We start from the raw sequence: 22,360 nt of genomic DNA, 5'->3' as shown, positions 1-22,360 counted from the left end.
CAAAATACAAATACCACGTAATTAGTGAAAAATTATTTAGAAACCCAAAAGCGGTCAAGGGTCAGCTTTCCCAAATACTATTCTTGCTTAGCACATAATAGTATTGCCTAGTATACTGTAACGTACTGCCAGGGTCCTTGTTTGCTCTGTAGCCAAACGCAAACAGAAAAACAAACAAACTCAAATTCCGTTCAATAGGAAACACACTGATTTATTTAATACTTCGAGGACAACTTATTCAATGCTCACTCACTGAACTCAACATTTAGTCTGGCTACACAACTTAGTCATACACAATACATTGCTAAAAAGGGCGCCAAAACAACGCATCTGGTCAGCGCACATGAATAATCTCTTATCAATATGTTATACAATGTTATAGGCCTACATCAACAATTGCGCAGATAGTTCGTCCAATCACTGAACAGTTCACCAAGAGTTCAATCCAGCTGCCTGGGAGCGTTGTCCTCCAGGATCTGGCGGAGCCACTCCAATGCACCGGCGGGTCGTACAGTTTCAGTTCATTACATTGCCCCCCTTCTTAGAATCAGCCTATTCTCCGGAATAGCTGTAACAGCTTTGATACATATAAAGCACATTCATAAAGCAAAACAATTTATGGGGTTTCCTCGGGCAATGGTGATCGATGACGATTCTAGTCCACAACTTGGGGACACAGAATCAAGCAAGGATCCACAATCGACAGGGCTTCCCGCAACAACACATTATTTACAGGTTGATTTGTTATCTACTTTCAAGCAAAAGCATCAATCAATAGTTTGTCTAGAAAACAATGATGGGTGTCCTCAAAGGATGTTGATCAATATTGTTTCTGGTCCCCAAACTGGTCACACAGAAATCAAACAAAAATACAACAGACCAATGGCGACGACCCGACTATACAAAACCAAAAAAATGTTCCGCAACAGTTCAGTGTTCCTCGAAGATTTCCTCAAAACAAAACAATGTCCATCCAAGAGAGGACTTCTCTCCAGTCATTGTTCGTCGTACACTGTTCTAGCTTCGGCGCCTTCAGCTGCGAACTTGGGCCATATAGTCGAGCACTTGAAACATTCTGTTCGGATTCCATGTGTGGTGCTGGCGGCGGGTCCTTAGTTGTTGGTGTCGGCGGCTCCTCTGTCCATGCCGGCGGGTCCGCTGTCTGTGGTACCGGCGGGTTCTCTGTTGGTGCTGGCGGGTCTTCTGTCTGTGGTGCCGGCGGGTCCTTCTCTGTCTGTGGTGCCGGCGGATCCCCTGTCTGTGGTACCGGCGGATCCCCTGTCTGTGCCGGCGGATCCCCTGTCCATGCCGACGGGTCTTCTGTCTGTGGTACCGGCGGGTTCTCTGTTGGTACCGGCGGATCCCCTGTCCTTGCCGGCGGATCCTCTGTCCATGCCGGCGGGTCGGCTGTCTGTGGTACCGGCAGATCCCCTGTCCTTGCCGGCGGATCCCCTGTCCATGCCGGCGGGTCCGCTGTCTGTGGTACCGGCGGATCCCCTGTCCTTGCCGGCGGATCCCCTGTCCATGCTGGCGGGTTCTCTGTCTGTGCCGGTGGGTCCTCTACTGTCTGTGGCGCAGGCGGATCCCCAATCTGTGTGCCGGCGGATGATCTGTCCGGGGTGGTGCCAACTGGTCCCATGTCTGTGACACTCCCGTCAATGGTAGTTGCTATGTCTGTTGTGCATCCAGCACCAACGGATCCCCTGTCTTCTGTTGTGCTCCCTGCACCTTCGGATACTCTGTCTTCAGTGGCCTTCTTCAGTGGTGCTCCCTGCACCGGCGGATACCAAGCCGTTGACGCTCCCCGCACCAAAAGGTATCCTGTGTTCGGTAGTACTTCCTGTACTCTCTGCCTTGTCTTCTGCATTCGCATTAACAGGAAGTATGAACCGGGCTTTAAGCGTAACTAGAAGGAACATTAGAATCTTCTTTAGAACTAAAGCGTAACTCATGGGAAATTGCAACTTTTGATTGCTTATAGTCGAGTCGCGACTATCGCTATTCAACTCACTCGGTTAATCGTGCTGCCTCAACTACTACAAAAGTAGTCATGACTTCCTGCTTGATTAACCACTTTAATCGCTCACGACTATTCACGACAACATAATTACAAAACACAACCAGACATCAGTGACACAATCCTTCAATCCTTTCAGCACGAATTTTACTTTATTGCGCCTGTGGCAACAATATGTCCCGATGCATCTTGGGCAATGGGAGTTAAAGAGTTGCGACTAGTATCAATGTCACAGCTAATTGAGTTGCGACTAGTCAAGCAATAAATTCTACTAATTCCTCACATAATCATTACCTAAAAAAGTACAAAATATTTCAAAAATAATATTTTGTTTGACAAAATTACCTTCTGAGGAAACTTTGTTTTATCATTATTTTTGTTTAAAGACACTGGACACTATTGGTAATTGTCAAATACCAGTCTTCTCACTTAGTGTATCTTAACATGCATAACATAACAAACCTGTGAAAATTTTAGCTCAATTGGTCGTCGAAGTTGCACATAATAATGAAAGAAAAAACACCCTTGTCACACGAAGTTGTGTGCTTTCAGATGCTTGATTTCTAGACCTAAAAAAAACTGAGGGCTCAAAATCAAATTCATGGAAAATTACTTCTTTCTTGAAAACTACGTTACTTCAGAGGGAGCCGCTTCTTACAATGTTTTATACTATCAACAGCTCTCGAGCCATTCTCTGGAATGTGAAACTTTTTTGAAAAAAAATAAGTTGATGATATTAACTTTTTGTCATTTGTTTTTAAAGCACTACCTGAAGTTTCTTGAACAAATTTTTTTTTTTACAACCACCATCCCTAATTTGCATAAGTTAACATGAAGTTGATTTTAATTTAGAAAAATTGTTTTTTATCCCTAAATTGACTGGGGAATTATTAGCAGTGACTTTTATCAAACAACTGTTTATAAATCTGGTTTACTGAGTGTCTTTGATTTGAATTAGATAAGTTTTAAAACCAAATGTGAAAAAAAAATTCTAAGAATTAGTTAGTAATTTAACAAAGAAATTAGCGATTTTCCATGTCACACGCGTAACTGAAATATGGATGGAGTTTGTATCCCCAGGATTGATGAGAGAGGGGTACTCGGAGAAGGTTTGTGTCAGAGGAGCCAAGGCGTCGGTTTAGTTCATGTTGTTGTAGCAGCTCTTGTAGGTAGGTTGGTGCTGTACCATGGAGAGTGCAAAAACCCAGAACCAACACCTTGAAGACTATTCGCTGATGTACAGGAAGCCAGTGAAGTGCATTGAGGACAGGGGATATGTGCCAAGATTTCTTTGGTAAGTGTAACTAATCTGGCGGCGGAGTTCTGAAGGCGATGGATTTGATAATCTGGTAGGTGAATCAGGATAGCGTTCGCAAAGTCCAGTCAACTTGCGAGTGAGGTACTTGTGGATGTGTGACAGATTATGCCGCTGAAAACGAACACCTTTGCATAAAATGGAAGAAATATGGCTATTGAAGGTCATCCCTGAATCAATGACAGCACCCAGGTTATGGCACTTCTCCTTGGGGTGATCTCCGAATCTCCAATATTGATGGGTTGGTTAGAAGAGATTTTCCTCTGGGTGGACTTGGAACCAAGGAGCATGAATTCGGTTTTGTCGTCGTTTAGTTTGAGGTTATTATGTGACGTCCATTGTTTGACATCTGACACACATTGCTACAAGCGGTTTAGTGCTGAAACCAGGATGTCATCGGTTGGGGAGAATGAGATGAATAACTGAAAGTCATCCGCGTATGAGTGGAAGTTGATTCCATGCGAAACGGATGACAGCTCCAAGTGGTTGTGTGTAAACAGAAAACAAGAGCGGTCCTCCGACAGAGCCTTGGGGGACGCCATGTGTTAGAGGAGTTTGAGGGGATCTTGTGCCATTGACAGAGATACACTGATGACGGTCGCTAAGGTAAGAACTAAACCATTTCAGTGCCAGTGATGTGATATAAAGGTCTCCAGCCGTTCAGCCAAGACAGGATGCTTCACGGTGTCAAATGCCGCTGAAACATCGAGAAGAACCAGTGCAGTCACCCTACCATGGTCCATCTCTCGCAAGATGTTATCAGTCAAACCCACTAAGACAGTCTTGACGCTGTGGTTACTTCGATATGCTGATTGGTGGTTATCGATAACTGGTTGTCATCAAGATGATCAGTGAGTTAAGAGAAATCGACACGTTCCAAAACCTTGGAGAGAAAAGGTAGATTCGATATGGGCATGAAGTTTTGAAAAGAGTTACGATCTAAGCCAGGTTTCTTAAGCACTGGATGTACATTGGCTATCTTCAAAGAGGCAGGGACAACACCACACTTCAAGCTTGCATTAATGATGGAAGTGATGGCGGGCACAACGGCTGGGAGACACTTTTTCAAGAGGTCAGTAAGCATGGGATCGAGGTTAACGTCTTTGTAGGAGATTTGTCAATAATGGACTTAACTTCCTCAACAGTAACAGGTCGAAGGTGGTCAAGGGTTGTTGAGAGTGATGGCAATGGTGATAAGGGGACACCGTTGGTAGCTGATGTCAGTCCATCACAGATAGCTGAAACTTGCTGTGATAGTGTTTCACAGCGTGCGTGTAGTATCCATGATGCAGAAAACCACATGATAATACTCACATGGTCGCCCACTGCATGGTCCACGCAGCATGCACAGCACATAACACACACAGTCCGAAGTCCATTTTAACCAAGATTCCGCACGCTGTGATTGGCCGTTGATGGCTAGCCTGTTAATAAATCCATATTCATAATCTTCTTGGATAGTCTTCTTCACAGTACACGCTCACGAAAAGAGTAGAGAACTGGTACGTTTTGCATTAGGCCTGCAGACTGTGTGCACAATGCACAGCCTTGGAGGAATTCCAATAACACAGACAACTTCTGCCAACAGAGGGCGTTATTATTATTTCCCAATGTGTGCTGTTGACCATGGAGGTAGAATGTGTTGACCGATCATTGATACACGAAGATTTGTTGCAAACAGAGATAAGAACATGTTTAAAACAACCGATTCTCAAACAACAAGTTCATTCAAATGGTTGTTGATGGAAAATGGATAATTTTTGGCATAAATTAAGAGATAAAGTCGTCAAATTTTAGGGACTTCACTTCCGTGTTTTTTTTAATGTCTTTTTTAGTTTCATTTTTTAATTTTTTAAAATCATTCATGCAGCAGGCTAGTGAAAAAACCTGCGGGCGATCGAGAATTTAGGTTGACTCGCCCGGCGGCGGCGGGCGATTGAAAGAAAAAGTTAATCTGATGGGTGGACAAGGTTGGTGGTATCATCCAAGTTACATGAAATTTTTGATTTAGAATTTTCAGAGTAAGGGTAGGGTTGATGATTTTCCTGTCTATTTTTACTTGTGCAAAAGAAATTGAAAACACAAAAAATGAAATGACAAGGTACACGTTTGGTAGTTACTCAAAACAAATTTTAACTTAACAAGAATGGTGTGTTAACAATACAAATGCCCCGCTGAGATAGGAGTTGCTACACAAAGTCCTTTTTGAGTTATTGTTTTAGCCAAAATGAGCAAAATATTTATCTGAGGAGGCCCAAAAACAATAGGCTTCTGGGGGATCCCATGACCAATCTACAAACCAAGTTTGGGGTTGATATGCCAAGTCCTTCTTGAGATATCGCTCGGACAACATTTCTTTTGTTTAAGCCATAACGAGCTTAATATTTATCTGAGGGGATCCAAAAACAATAGGCGTCTAGGGGTTCCCATGACCAATCTACAAACCAAGTTTGGAGTTGATACGCCAAGTCTTTCTTGAGATGTCGCTCGGACAACATTTCTTTTGTTTTAGCCATAATGAGCTTACCGGTAATATTTATCTGAGGGAGTCCAAAACCAATAGGCCATGTGTAGGCTTCTGGTGGATCCCATGACCAATCCACGAACCAAGTTTGGAGTTGATATGCCAAGTCCTTCTTGAGATATCGCTCGGACAACATTTCTTTTGTTTTAGCCATATATGAGCTTAATATTTATCTGAGGGAGTCCAAAAACAATAGGCTTCTGGGGGATCCCATGACCAATGCACAAACCAAGTTTGGAGTTAATACACTAAGTCCTTCTTGAGATATCGCTCGGACAAGGATGATGTGCACACACACACACACTGTGTAAACACCTGCAATCGGGGACCCTCCTTTTTTCAACTCTTTGTGATAGCAACCTGGGACCACAATGATTTCCTTTATGATAGCAACCGTGGACCTATTGTCCCTTTTGTTATAGGTCCCCGGTTTGAATGTGGATACCTACCCACACACGCATGCACACGGAAGGACAAAGCAAACACTATATATGCCCCTTCGGCTGGCTTCGCCGGCGGGGCATAAAAATTGACTTGGTAGCGAGCATTGGAGAGCTGTTGATAGTATAAAACATTGTGGGAAACGACTCCCTCTGAAGTAACGTAGTTTTTGAGAACGAGGTAATTTCTCACTAAAATAATAAAAGACTTCTAGCTAGAAATATTTTATTCCTATCTGAAAGCACACAAATTCGTCCAACAAGGGTGTTTTTTCTTTCATCATTTTCTTGCAACTTCGGTGACCGATTGAGCCCAAATTTTCACAGGCTTAATAATAATAATAATAGTAATAATAGGCCTAATATTTAAAATTTATATTGCGCCCCTTACATACAAAATGATCAGAGGCGCAGAACACATGTTAACAAGCACAGAGTGGAAGAAAAAGACAAAGAAAAAAGACTGGTCACCAGGCAAGTGCCCAAACAGAAGTATGGGGATACGTCTTTCCCGCCAACAGAGAACTAATTAGTTACTTATTACATAGGCCTATCTCTGCTGGCATGGGTAATGTTTTGACCTTTTCAGGAGACAGATGCCTCTAACCCTATCTATGCTAAAATTCTAAACTAACTGGCAAGGTGACAATAAAATAAGACATTAAAAAGCTAAAAAGCGGTTTTAAAAAGATAGGTTTTTATATTACATTTAAAAGAGATGAGTTTCTGGTGACAGGCCGCTACGTATGTGAAGCGGTAGCGCATTCAAAAGCTAAAGGGGCTGTCACAGAAAAAGCCCTATCACAAAATGTAGTCAACATTTTACCAGAAGGATACTCCAACAAAATACCATCATTCCCTAACCTAAGTTTATAAGAAGATACTTTCCGGATGGAAACAAGATTGGAGAAAGACCATAAGAGCTTTAAATGTCCACAACAGGATTTTAAAATGAATCCTGTACAAAACAGGCAGCCAATGTAATTGACGAAGTATAGGTGTGATGTGATCAAATCGATGTGTGTTCGTAACAATTCTGGCAGCTGCGTTTTGAACCCTTTGTCGTTTAGCTATTTGTGACTTTGGCAGACCATACAAAAGGCTATTACAATAATCAAGACGACTGGTCACAAATGCATGAATGAGTGTTAAAAGAGAGTCTTGTGTAAGGAACTGACTAATGCATTTGATGTTGTGAAGATGAAAAAAGGCTGCAGAGCAAGATTTATTGATGTGGGTGTTCATTGCAATTTCAGAATCGAAACCAAGACCCCAAGTTACAAACACATGTTGTAGGAAAAACAGTAGCTTCACCTATCATTATATTGGAAGTATTAATTTTCTTCAATTGCTGCTTTGATCCGATGATCAAAAATTCACTTTTAGCATCATTAATTAAAAGCCGGTCATGTATCATCCATTGCCTGATGTTCCTAATGCAATCTTCGATTATAGTCACAGCAGCTTGACAAGATTTGTCGTCGTCGGGTCTAAAAGATAGATACAGCTGAGTGTCATCGGCATAGCAATGGACATCAGGCAGATGATGCTCAGCGATGTCAAACAATTTAGAGACAATAAATAAAAATGGTCCTAAGCAGGATCCCTGAGGAACACCACAGTTGATGTTAAACTTCTCTGATAAGGTACTGTTGCGTGCGCCTAATTCATTACAATGTCAAAAAGGAACTAAGGCACGACAGAGACATTTATTTGACAAGGAAGAGTGATACCTAACCAGCGATTATATTCACGATGATAAAGTTTTGACTGACTGTCTCTGTGCAAGAACTGGTTGGTTCAAACCATCAACTTGAAGGAGAAAGAGCACAGTTGTGACTGACTGTCTCTATAACTGGAATATGGCTGAAACACCAATACTGGACAATGGTGTGGCCGACGGTTGGAGTGGTGACACCCATCAATGTTTGAGTTGGGCAGAGCCCCTGGCTGACTCAGTGGTGGCGGAGTGATGAGTGTAACCCAGCAAGAGGCATAGCCAGTATTTTATAGGCTAGAAACATCACACAATGCAGTGGGCAATTATACTAAACATTATGTCCACTGCACATTAACAATAAGTTTGGAGTGTCAACACATTTAGGACACAATGTTACATTATGACCGTTGCATAACATCTAAACACATTGTGAAACAGACTGACCTGTTTTGCCAAATACCACAGATGTTCTTAAAGACCAACAAATATGTCATAACAAAAGGAATAGGATAAGGGGGAGAGAAAGCCCATCTGTAACAGTACCTTGAATGGACATATGTGTAGTAAATAGGACGAGAACCAATCAAGGGCCTTGCCAGTGACTCCACATTTAGACTGAAGACGTTTCAGCAAAATTACCTGATCAACAGTATCAAACGCTGCACTAAGGTCTAAAAAGGACAAGCAGAATAACATGTTGGGAATTCATCCTCATCAGTGAATCAGTTTTAACCTTAATAAGAGCCGTCTCAGTACTGTGATGCTTCCGGTAAGATGATTGGAGAAGCGGAAACATGGAGTGCTTTGACATGTGACTACAAAGTTGGTCACAAACAGCTCTCTCAGTTAATTTGGAAATAAATTGTAAGTTACTGATTGGATGGTAGTTTTTTAATTTCATGTCAAGATTGGGTTTCTTTTTAATAAAGGACATATTAAAGCTTCTTTCCAGTCAGTAGGAAATGTACCAGAAACTAATGATGAGTTTATAATGTTGGTAATTACTGGAAGCAAAACATCAAGGCACTCACCCACAAGGTTAGTAGGCATGGGATCCAGAGCGCATGATCCCTTAGAAGAATTGACAACAAGCTGTTTTACCTGTGACTCGGTTAATGGTATGAAACTATCAAACAGGATATTACTGGACATTGTTTCAGGTGTAAAATATAACGGCCTGTCCACAGAGGTTGAAACTTCCAAGTCATCAAGTTTAGCATGAATATTATATATTTTTCTTACCAAAAAAACTACCCATATCATTGGCAAGAGACAGTTTATCTTTAAAAGGTGGATAGAGGACGTTAAATACTATAATAATAATAATGATAACGATAACGATAACGATAACGATAACGATAACGATAACGAGAACGAGAATAATAATAATAATAATAATAAAAATAATAATAATAATAATAATCTAAGGACAAATGTAATATAGGCAAGGATAATAATAATAATAATAAGACTTGTAATGCGCACGTATCCACCCTTCTGGGTGTTCAAGGCGCAGTAAAACCAACAAACAAAACAAAATACAAAGAAAACAGACACAACAAAATTAATCTTTGAAAACCTGTGACATAAGATAAGTTTTGAGAAGAGATTTGAATTTTGTGGTACAAAGAGAAGATCTAAGATTTAGTGGTAGAGAGTTCCAGATGTGTGGGGCAGCTGAAGAAAAAGACCTGTGACTCCATGAGTGCCGAGACTTGGGTTCAATGAGGAGAAGCATGGAACTTGATTGAAGATTCCTTGATGGAGTGTAAACTTGAAGCAGTTCAGATATATAGTGGGGAGGCTTGCCATTGAGAGCTTTGTGAACAATGAGCATCAGCTTGAAGATGATTCGTTGAGATATCGAGAGCCAGTGAAGTTGTTTCAGAATGGGGGTGATAGAACAGGATTTTCTAGACAGTGTCACAATGCGGGCAGCAGTATTTTGGAGGCGTTGAAGTCTGGAAATCTGGTTGTTAGGAAGACTATAGAGAAGAGTATTGCCGTTGTCAAGACGAGAAGTAACAAATGCATGAATGACCTTTTCAGTGGTACTTTTGTCCAAGTACTTGCGAAAATTACCTATATTCCTGATGTGATATGATGACAGACGAACAATGTTGTTGATGTGTGGCTGAAGAGTCATCGATGAATCAACAATAACCCCTAAGTTCCGAGCTTTCAGCGAGGGAGCTATCCGAGCACCACCGATGGAAATGTATGGCACTGAATACAAGTATATGTTTTGCTTCATCATGGATGTTGACAATGGATCCAGCTCACAGGATTTTGAAGGAGATTTCATAACAACCCTTTGAATCTCAGCAACAGTGGCAGGCTCAAACACAGATAGTCTACACTCTGGTTGAAGTTGTGGCAAGTTGAAGGACAGGGGTTTTGGGTTTGAGCAACAACTTACCAATTATCTTGAAAAGCTTCTTTTCATCTCCTGAGAATTCTTGTACTTGAGATGAGTAATGGGTGATCTTTGCCTGGTTGATCAAATTCCTAACTACTTAACATTGGTTGTGATATTCTTGTCGTTGTATTTCCAATTTGCCATTTTTCCGCCACTTTCGCTCCAGTTGACGACAGATCTTTCTTGCTGTACGAATATCATCATTGAACCAGGAGACTTCAGTTCGGACCTTGACTGATCTTGTTTTCCAAGGTGCGTATTTATCCAAGATGCAACTGACAGTACTCTCATATTGGCTGACATAGGAATCCAAGCAGTCATGATCAACTTCTAGCTTTGCTAAATGAGTTTCTATGTCGCGGAACACTTCAGGAGAATTCACATGTTTCCATTGTCGGCTCTTTACAGTAACGGTTGGGACTTTGGGCTTGCACAGACTCAAGCTACACATGACTGCATAATGGTCTGATAATCCAGGTAGAATAACAGAGACAAGTTTGAGACAATCGGTGGGGTGATGTCACGAGTAATGACAAAAAGTTATGACTATGTCCAAGCAACCTAAAAGCCATTTATTAAATAGCACCTTTTCATAGTATTTTACAGTCACTTCCGGAATAGAGAGGTCAAAAAGTCAAGATAAGTTCACAAACATACCCGCTTTTGTGAAGAACGTAGATCCCCTTCATATGGTGTATAGATTGTCAAAATGGCTGATGTAGTTGAGGAAATAAACTTATGATATATTGACAACTGTAGAAGAGACTAACTAACCGAAAGGAAAATGTATGCTGAAACCGCCTTGAACACAGACTATACACGAAGAACACATGGCCCAATCACTCGAGCGTGACTCTGCACTGCATACTACACGTGTTGTAAGTGTAAAATCTTTATGCATGACCAACGGGGGAATTACGTAGTTCTTTATATGAATTTTCTAATTTTCAACCTTCATTTTGAAACAGAAGACTTGGGTAATAATTCTTGGCTTGCAAATCTGGTTTTTATTTAGTTTTGCGTCTTTTTATGTTTCTTAACATTTATAGTAATTATAAAGAAACACAAAAGAACACACAAAACAGATTTCACTTGATATTTTATTTTTTCTTTATTTTAGTTTTTGTGTAAATAAACAGTGATCTTTGAATCTCCAATCCGATGTTTAAATTTTAATATTTATAAGAATGACATTTTGATATGAGGGTTACAAAACAAAATTTCTCCAGACTAATCACAAAATGATACGATAGGCCTACATGGCTTCTTTAACTTGCCTCTGTACTTTGCTCAGCAGAATGTTCTTTGAGTCACATGATTTTATCATCAGGAATTGTGAATTGACAACAAGTGTTTGATGAAACTTTTTCGCCGGGCAAATTGTCAGACATGGCCCCAACATTATGACATTTTTGTACCTTGCAAATGCTTAAAATACCAAAACTTTTTGCATTATAAATATACAAGTCACAGTGCAGCTTGCCAGTGAAGCCGTACATGTTTCTAAGTTTTGGTTAATGAGGAGGAGATTTTTGCTTGGTAAGTCAAACCACAAAAATTGTTTCTAGTGACTGTTAACGGATGTCATACAACTTGTCCGTCGGACAACCCGATGAGTTACCCTAAAACTAACCCCTAAACCCTTATCCTATCCCACCCTAACTTTGGGGGCCCAAATTTTTACGAAAGTTTGGAATTCTATCTTGAAACTCCCACTAGTATTTTGCCATTAAAAGCGTTTACAACAATTTTGTATTGTGTTAAGTACACATACGTTACTTTATTTTTAACCACTTGACTCTTCAGGGTGATATTGCTTGGTGCCGAGTTTGTTAGTCAATAGAAGGCCAGTGCCGAGTTTATATGGTGCCGACATTCTTGGTGCCGAGTGGGTGCTGAGTGTGCAAGATGCCAAGTTGCAGGTGCCGAGTTTGCGAGGTGCCGAAGTGTCCAGTTTTGATAACCCTGTTTACAATACAACTCGTGCAGAGAGGAAAAAGATTTGCATCGATTTCAGGGACACCTAGCCCACCTTGTTGAGCTGTAAATGGCTCATGAGACCGATGTTAAAAGAGAGCCAATTTATTACAGCTCAACAAGGTGGGCTGGCTATAACTTAAATAAGGGACACCTCGAACATGTTGAATACATTATTATACAATATTCATAAATACCTCAGACAGTTTCGCTTTTCCTACTGGTGGAGAGCACGTCACGTGGGTGTGTATAAACCTTTGTTTATGACCAGTAAAAAGTGTTGAAACATGGGCTTGACACACGAACTTGCACCACATGTGCTTATATAAGACAGTTTCTTCATTCCTATTGGTTGAGAGCAACTGCCGGGACAGTTGTGCCACATCAGGCGATACACGCGACGCGCACAGCATTCCCATATAAGGAGTTGTTTATACCCAAGGGCGGCGGAGGGCCTAACCATTTCATAGCTGAAGGGAACCATTTTGTTGAAAGAAATCACTGAAAATTATAATTTTTGCATTTATTTTACTTTTGACCAAAAGTGTTGATGTTTTTTGACCGAAAATGTATTTATGAATGGGAATCAAAGTGTGTTGAATTGGTTTTCAACTAGTGGTTTAAACCTGCCGAGGCATGGTTCTTGATAATTTACCTCGACTCGTCTCGGTAAAATTATCAAGAACCATGCCTCGTTGGGATTAAACCACTAGTTGAAAACCTCTTGGATAATCTTCACCACACATTGATTCCCTTATTAATAGTAACAAAAAAACAAAAGAAAATTTAGGCTTACCTGCCGAGTACACCTAGCACTAGCAGTTTACACAGTTAAACACTGCCGTCGGGAGGGAGGAGGGTAACGACTACGTTGTCGCTACTGTCCGCTACTGTCCAATGCTACTATACTATTTTGCCTCCACGCTCATCTTTCGTGAGTGACAGATTGATTTGACAAACTCTTGGTACCCAGCAACTTTTTTTAGTGAACAACTTGAAAACAATATAAACAAAAAACAGCCCCCTCAAGTGATGAATTTCATTCGCACGTCGTCATGCACGTCACTAATCACACCTTTTTGTACTGGAATTTATGTCAAACAGAAAATCAATGTCACGACATTCAACTTTATTAAAAGGGCTTTTATTCGTTTTGTTTGTTTATCGAAAAATACTGCCGATTATGGTCCATCTACGAGTCTTGTCGCTGTGTTTTTCTAGTCTCATACTTGAAATCAAGTCTAATCAGCATCTCTGACTTCACAGCTGCACGCGTAGCCTTTAGTCAGGGCGCATGCTGCACCCCCAGATGTCATTTTAAGCACGACCCCAAACATCACACACGAACCCCACCACCAGCGCTGGTCTTTATTCGTGCGTTTATATCTGGAGGTACCGCCACGCCTTGAAAAATAAGGCTACGCGTGCAGCTATGAAGTCAGATGCTGGTTGTTAGACTTGATTTCAAGTATCAGACAAATTCAACTCCTGTGGTGGCATGGCGTCTGACAACTCGACCGTTTTTGGACAACTCACTCGATCGCACGTTGAATTTTTTTAGGACTAAGACAAGTCGACGGATGGCCGTCCCAACTTGCGTGCTTCTTCTCAACTACTTTTTTTTTACCGGTGCCGTCTTTTAAGTTTTAATAATCGATTTTTTGGGGGGTTCAAGAAAAAACGTCCTTTAAGGCTTTCTCTCATATGTGTGTCGCACCACAACCATGACAACATGGAAAAAGTAAAAAATAAGGACTAGGCCTAGCTAGTGGGTAGGCCTAGTGGTTGTTTGCATTCCACGATTCTTCTCTTTTTCTCAATTCAATTCAAAAAGAAACAAACCTGAACTTGTTGAAGAAGGCGATCGTACATTCAGACATTTCAGAAATATAAAACGGGACACTCAAGCGAACACTATTTCAATTTTGGTGAGTTGGATTTTTGTGGTAATTTCAATGTTGTTTGCAATTTTATTATTTTGTTAGGCCTATAAAAGTATAAATATCTAAAATATGGTTTTTATAAAATATAGCGTTTATAACGCTTTATAACTTATAATATTTATAGTTATATAACAGTAACACCCATGGCAAGCAGATCCTTTCCATTTGATTGGAGGATTTTCAGTCATGTGATAGCAAATTGCACGCTGAGTCACTCACCACCATGCATTTTTCGTTCCATCCGAAAAGTACTATTGCACGTAGTTGCAATTACGTAACCCTCCTGCTGACAGCAGGAGTGTTTACGTTATCGCAACTTTATTGCACGCTGAGCAAAAAACATCAAACTGTGTGCGCGTGTCTTTGGCAACGCAGCAGTGTTTCTGCAAGGCACATCATTCGGCGTCTGTTTATATGCGTGTCTCAAAAAGCTGTACAGAACGCACAGTGATGACTGCTCTATTGTTCCGCATAGACTAGAGCTATATATTGACTAGAGCGCTAACTTGCTCTGCGTTTTGAGGCCACCCTAGGCGCAGACATGTTTTATGTGTTGCGTGACTTGATAAGAGAACACACATTGCCGCGATTTTTTTTAATTCGGCGTGTGCGCTTCCGTACGCGACTGCCCATTCGCGTACGTCCGCGCTACGAAAACCGTAAGTTTGACTTGATTGACGTACTGAAAAAAAAAGTATACGCGCCCTATAAACATGACGCACATGACGCTCGCAATTTGCACGCTCCTCAGCAGATTGTGCGTTCACATTCGCTGCATTTTTTGGTTCGATGACACAAAGAAAAGAGCAAACGCACTATCATGCAAATAGCCGTACAATTGTCGTACAAAATTTCAAGCTTTTGTATTGGTTTGTACATTAAACATGGATGCGCCCACACGGCTTCAAAACATTAGTGCGTGTATAACGGGGTGTTAGCGCTCTAGTCAATAGGCCTATATAGCTCTATGATATTCAAACATCTCTATGTTCCGCAACCCTATGTTCCGACGCCCCTATATTCCGACAATTCAACCTATATTCCGACACCCCATAGATGTTCCGACACCCCTATGTTCCGACACCCCTATGTTCCAACACCCTTATATTCCAACCACCCAAACACCCCTATGTTCTGACAACCTGCACCAATATTTTGTGTTAGCCATTTTTTTTAAGAAAAAAGGTGTGACCTGAAGAAACTACACATGACCGCAATTTAGTCCATGAATGTACCGGTAACCTATCTTTATGTACATGTAGTCCCACAAAGGAGTTTAATTTGTAAAACAAGTGTTATTCTGCTATTAAAAATTAGCAACTTTGGTTTAAAAGAGGACTGAGTAATGGAGGGGGGTGGTAGGACTTAATTATTTAGTATTATTATTTTTTTTTGGGGGGGGGCAAAAGAAAGAAATTACACATCGTCACAATAAACGCAGGAGAGGGTTGCCATTTTTATCAATTGAAGGCTCATGAAATGTTATCAACACGGACACGCATCTAACAATAGCAAAGTACCAAGTATTTTATTGCCAGCTACCTCGTGGTACTCGTGTGTAACCACAAAAAGTGAATAATGCATGCGTGATTCTATCACTTTTTAAAACAGTACAAATTCATCTTATGAGTGTTCAAACCTAATCCTGGCCGAAATTTACTGGGAAACCTGGCGTAATACAAGTTGTGTTTTTGTTATTGATCAACAGAGTAATAATGTGCAAAAACAACTTGTAGGAACAATAGGGGTGTCGGAATATAGGTTCAGTTGTCAGAACAATAGGGGTGTTGGAATATAGGGGTGTCGGAATATACCGGTAGGCTGAATTGTCGGAACATCTATAGGGGTGTCGGACCATAGGGGTGTCGGAATATAGGTAAGTAACCGAACGCACATTGTCACTGTTGAATCCAACAGGCCGACCCAAAAGAAACGGTGTTGAAGTGATATGTGTCTAGGAAGTAATTAAGGCGATTACGATGGTTGATTGCCTAGCTCCTGACCAACGGTCTTTATTCTTTCATACCACTTAATAGAAGGGAAGATAACACTGGTGTACGATACACATGGGCAGGATAAAGTAGTCCCATATCACATCAGGTGTAATTTCACAATTAAAAGTTGTAGGCCTTTAGAAGCTTTGTTTGTTTTGAAAGTTGTATCCTCCAATCAAAATGACATCTATAGTGCTATAGTGCACCGCCTCGTTGAATAGAACATTCCATCTTTCAACTCATGAACATATTCGCACCATTGCACTGATAAACATTCGTTATTTGTATACTATTTAACGGCGTTATAACGCTCTAATAGGGCGCTATAACGCCCTTATACGGCATTATAACACCCTAATTTTACGGCATCATAACACCCTAATATGGCGTTATAACGCCCTAATTTTACGGTGTTATAATATTGGCTTTCAAATCCGTATGAATGAAGAACAGTGATAATTGAATCACCAAGCCAATGTTTAAATTTTAATATTAATAACAATAATGAATGAGGGTTACAACAAACAATTCTCCAGATTTATAAAACTATATTTGGCACATGGCTGTACAAGGAACACAGAACATAAGCTGGAGTCAAAGCCTTAAAGGCAGTGGACACTATTGGTAATGACTCAAAATCATTATTAGCATAAAACCTTACTTGGTATGAGTAATGGAGAGCTGTTGATAGTATAAAACACTGTGAGAAACGGCTCCCTCTAAAGTAACAGAGTTTTTGAGAAAGAAGTAATTTTCCTTAAATTTGATTTTGAGACCTCACATAAAGAATCTGAGGTCTCGAAATCAAGCGTCTGAAAGCAGGCATGCAATTCTTCCGCGTTTTAAAAAAAATGATCGGAGCAACAACAAAAAACTACAAAAATGTAAAATAAGCCTAGCATGCTAACAATGCACCTTAGAGCATAATAAACCTCAACATTTTCTCGGGTACCATTGTTGGTCTCAAGTCCCGTGGCGTTTCGGTTGCCTCGCTCTGCACTTGCGTTGTGCCTTCGTCAACGGGCAGTTGCATGCCTGTGAAAGCACACAACTTTGTGTGACAAGGGTGTTTTTCTTTCATTATCTTGCAACTTCAACGACCAATTGAGCACAAATTTTCACAGGTTTGTTATTTTATGCATGTTGAGATATCCACCAAGTGAGGAGACCGGTCTTTGACAATTACCAGTAGTGTCCCGTGTCTATAAGCCTGTATGTTTTTTTAGAATGCTCTGCAGAATGTTCAGTCACATGGTTTGGTCATAATGAATTGTGAATTGAAAAAGTGTTTGATGAAACTTTTTCGTCGGGCAATTTTTTTGATATGGCCCAAACATTATGACATTCTTTTGTACCTTGTAGAAAGCCCTAAAATATATTTAAAAATTGCATAATTTACAAGTGCAAATAACCAGTGGAGCCTCATGTGTTTCTAAGTTTTGGTCAAGGGAGAGGAGAATCTTTGCTTGGCAAGTCAAACCACAAAATGTTTATCTAGGGACTGTAAAAGATTTTCCTACGATATATCAGAGTATGTGCGAAAATAATGTGCTGGAACAACATGTAGAGGTGTCGGAATACCCTGGGTGTCGGAATATTAGGAGTCAAATAGTAGGGGTTTGGGAATAACTACAGGGGTGTCGGAACACGGGTGTGGCAACATAGGTGTGCGGAACATAGGGATGTTGGAACATATTAGAGGTGTCGGAATGTAGGGGTGTCAGAAAATAGGGGTGTCAAACCTGGGTGTTGGAATACGGGTGTCGCAACATAGGTGTGTTGGAACATAGGGATGTTGGAACATATAGAGGAATGGGAAAATACATTAGTTTAGTGATAGCTATGTTATGGTCCATTCGATCAAAGGCTTTGCTTTTACAACTATAGGCCTATAGATGTGTGAGGTTTTTTTAATTATCAGCTCGTTGAAACATGTTGTAAAGGAGTTTGACTATGTGTGATAAAATAGTGTACTCATTGAATTGTAGTGACGTTAAACCTTTTGTTTTCACAGTTCAGTATCAAAATGAGGCTGCATCGATTGACACACTGTATACTCCTGGGTTTGTCCTTTGGAACAATCATACTGCTGTATATGTTCTTGACCACTCACCTTGGCATCACAACATTTCTACCGATGCTGAAGAATGCTCCTATTCACAGTGGAGTTAAGATGCTTCAAGCCAGATGGAATGATATTAGTGGCTTCAGAATTGGTGAGAGGATTAAGATTTTGTTTTGGACCTTGGGTACTAGCCTATAAGGGTATGGGGAAAATCACAACAGTGGATGATGCTGCATGTAGGCCTAATTATGAATGTATTGTATGAGATCGGGATGTGAAATGTACAATTGTACACTTTTCAACGTTGTCTTTCAAATGACATTGTTGGATGAGTGATCTCGTGCACCCAACTTGACCTCTGGTATTTTCTACCTGGAGAGTTCTTAAAGGGTCTCTTGGCTTTGTTGGGCTGTTTGGGCTACATGTATAAACAAAATTATGTTGTAACGGGGCAGGAAAAAATAGGGCTCTCTAACTCTGAAAATTAAAGGTTGGTGCTTGGGGTAGGGCTAAAGCATGGGGTTTGTACAATGCGAGCGCGTAGCACGAAGCCCCCTACAGCGTTGGGTCCGGAAATTTTTTAATCATAGATGCTCTGTGGTGCATTCTAAGGTGAATCCTGGCTACTTTCCTTTAGACTTTTTTGAGGAAATATTAGGTAAGTTTTTATAACATAAGTACAATACTTGTTTTCAAAATAAAAAAATGATTTCTTTATATTAATTTTGGTTTTTACCCATACACCGATGTGTGTTTGCACTGTATACTCAGTATTTTCCCGAGTCCTGTGAAAAAATATCACAGGCATGTTACTCGGGTGGGATTCGAACCCACGACCCTTGCAATTCTAGAGCAGTGTCTTACCAACCAGTCTGCCTCTAGCTACCGGGCAACCTCATATACATTAGGAAAATTGAAGTGCCCCTTCAAGAGCAATGTTCAAGGCCTGGTAACAATGTAGCCAATACCTTGGAACCTGACCACCCTCTGACAATGTTAGTGTTCAATTTATTTGTGCTTTCATATGGTATCTATTTTGATCTAAGTACATTTTATAGATCTTGTTAACTACACAATATTTTCTTGGCAATAGTTAAAGTACTGTAAATTAAGGTATTGCAAATTGAACAAATAAAACATGTAAATGTTTTGATTACAATATAGTAGCAGTGTATTTTTAGCAGACTTGTTAAATATATCCCAATGCTTGAAAATTCTGAAATAGCTGAAATTTTTACACTTTTCAGTCTTTTCAGTCTTTCTTCTCTCAGTTTTTTCCTGCATGTGAAAAGCTACATTTACACAATTGTTATTAAACTTATAGAGTTAATTTCACTAAAAAAGGGAGCACCCATCTCTTCCTTCATGTGTCATTTTTTTTTTCTTCAATAAAAACTTCATCCCAATTCCCAAATTCCAAATAGCAGCTTATGTTTTAGCTCTTTTATAATACATTTTATCACAATTAATGCATGTTTCAACCTTTAAACATCTAAAAAAATATAGTTATTCCCTTAATATAGAATTAAACAGTTCATTGATACTCTCTTGTGGACAGAATTTTTAATTTTGTTTTGCTAAATTGTTGTTACTGTTATTCCAGCAGATGTTATGAACGCATAATGTCAGTCACTGTAATGTCAGTCACGAAGGTTAGTTTGCATAATTATCAAAAAATTCATGAACAATTTTTCCCATCTAACTACAAGTTTTGGTTACCCTATCAGATAAAATGTTAATATGGATTTAAATCTGTAGCACTTTTAACTTGAAGAGAAATTTTAAAAACATATCAACACTTTTTGGTTGCGTCGCTTTTTGTAATGTCAGTCACGGCAGTTAACGACCCCCCTAGTCGGAAAAGCTGAACATGAAATTTAAAAGTTTCAATACTGTATTATGTATTCAGGTCCTAGTATCCCCCATGCCAAACATGGTTAAGATGGCTGTCATTGTTTAGACATGAGAGCTGATTAGATATTCAAAATTAGTAAAAAATGTATTATGTCAGTCACGCTGGAATTGCCCAAAAGTACTTCTTGCCAGCTCGGATAATAATGCATCTACTCCATAATGTGCTGTTTATTTTTAAACTGTATGTGAAAACATCAATTACTAACATACTATTTTTGTTCAAAGAAAACTAGCAAAATCACTAACGTCAAAATCTGAAGACATCTGAAGAATAGGAAAATTTCACATAAATATAATTATCTCAAACATCATGGGGTTGTTTACATATCGTAAATATATTATTTAGAGAGAATGCAAAAACAAACCAGCGCCAAAACAAACAGAAGTTTGAGATGCAATGAAAAGAGTCCGACTATGAATCCCACTGGAGACAGCGGTTTTTACGAAAGTAAAACGGGCAAAGCATAGTTTCTTGAGATATAAAAGCTGATACAATGAATGAAAAATAAAATGCAGGGGTTTCCCTCAAAAAAAATTTCCAATCGCCCGCCGGGCGAGTCAACCAATAATTTTGGATCGCCCGCAGGTTTTTTTCACTAGCCCACAAACAAAATTGTATTTATAAATTTTAAAAGAACACAAAGCGAAGTTCGAAAAAATTGTGTTTTTGGACAGTTTTGTCTCTTAATTTCTGCCCTAAATTATACCTTATTCATCAAAACCATTTTAATGAATTCGTGATTTGAGGATCGGTTGTTTTTAACATGTTTTGAACTTCGTTTGCAACAAAATTTTTGTGAATCGACGCTCAGTCGACAACGCACGTTGAGAAATAATTCAATGAACTTTGCCCCGCAACGCCCTCTGCCGGCAAAAGATGCCATGTTATTAGAATTTGTCCAAGGCTGTGATGTATTCACAATCTGCAGGCGTAATGCACAATGTGTCTAGCCAAGCTCTTATGAATAGGTCATTATTAACGGCCAATCACAGCGTGCGGAACGTTTGTTAGCTTTGGACTTTGGACGTTGTGTGTATGGGCCCATGCACGATGTGTGTGTGGGGGGCCAGATGCACCAGCACCATGTGGTTATGTGCATCGTTTGACATCGTATTTTTGTGATGATTGTGTATTAAAGGGAAGGTACACGTTTTGTAATTGTCAAAGACCAGTCTTCTCACTTTAACCATAAAATAACAAGCCTGTGAAAATTTGGGCTCAATTGGTCATCGAAGGTGCAAGAAAATGATGAAAGAAAAAACACTCGTGTTGGACATATTTGTGAGATAAGAATAAAAGACTTCTACCTACAAGTCTTTTATTATTTTAGTGAGAAATTACCTCTTTTTCAAAAACTACGTTATTTCAGAGAGAGTCGTTTCCCACAATGTTTTAACAGCTCTCCAATGCTCGTTTCCAATTCAGTTTTTAAGTTAATAGGCCTATTTGTTTTGAGTAATTACCAAACAGGTACCTTCCCTTTAGCGAACGAATCTTTCCCATTACTGAACTCATTTCTGTTGTAAGTTAACATACAACGCAGAGTCAAAAGATTTAAACCTGACGGCAACATTTTAAAGCTTGGTGGCGATTATAAAGCGCGGCGCTCACCGCAGAAAACGTGGCGGGGCGCCACGTCCTTTTTATAGGTAGGGATTTTCTGTCATTTTTTAAATTGTCACATTCTTCTGAGTCATACTTCGATTTAATTCAATTTGTTTCTCTCTTTGTTTCCTTGTCAGTAAGGAAGGGTTTGTTGTACACATGAAATTCTTTCCAACTCAAACATAGCATTTGGATGTCAAAAAGTTAACCTTCGTAATCATTCTAAATGGCTGTCTGTTAATGTTATAATGATACATTAATATTCCCTAAATTGATTTATGTTGTACTCTAAGGTTCAGATTCCTAAAAAGGTTAGGCCTAAACAAAACTTGTGTTTTCAAGTTTACTGTTTAAACAGCCAATGAAGGATGATCTCAAGTATATAGATATTACAGTTTTCTAATAGCTCCAGTCCATAGGAGACAT

General features: G+C 39.8%; 2 protein-coding genes across 4 annotated transcripts in view; one reads left to right on the top strand and one right to left on the bottom strand.

The window, feature by feature from the left end:
* LOC139939454 (tubulin delta chain-like) overlaps positions 1–13,623 on the bottom strand; it is a 116,058-nt gene extending 102,435 nt beyond the window's left edge. For all 3 annotated transcript variants that reach the window (XM_071935384.1, XM_071935383.1, XM_071935385.1), the window contains exon 1: positions 13,209–13,623. The gene's annotated coding sequence lies outside the window, so the exon portion shown is untranslated. The remainder of the gene's footprint in view (positions 1–13,208) is intronic.
* Positions 13,624–13,787: 164 nt separating this feature from the next.
* The window catches only part of LOC139939500 (sialidase-3-like), a 78,720-nt gene continuing 70,147 nt past the window's right edge, over positions 13,788–22,360 (top strand). Inside the window, exons 1-2 of the mRNA XM_071935465.1 lie at positions 13,788–14,340; positions 18,364–18,565. Of these exons, the coding sequence (XP_071791566.1) occupies positions 18,376–18,565 (190 nt within the window). The 5' untranslated portion in view covers positions 13,788–14,340; positions 18,364–18,375. The remainder of the gene's footprint in view (positions 14,341–18,363; positions 18,566–22,360) is intronic.

The sequence above is a fragment of the Asterias amurensis genome, chromosome 7 (genome assembly GCF_032118995.1).
Source record: "Asterias amurensis chromosome 7, ASM3211899v1".
Lineage (NCBI taxonomy): Eukaryota > Metazoa > Echinodermata > Asteroidea > Forcipulatida > Asteriidae > Asterias > Asterias amurensis.
This window is presented reverse-complemented; position numbering and strand designations above follow the sequence as displayed.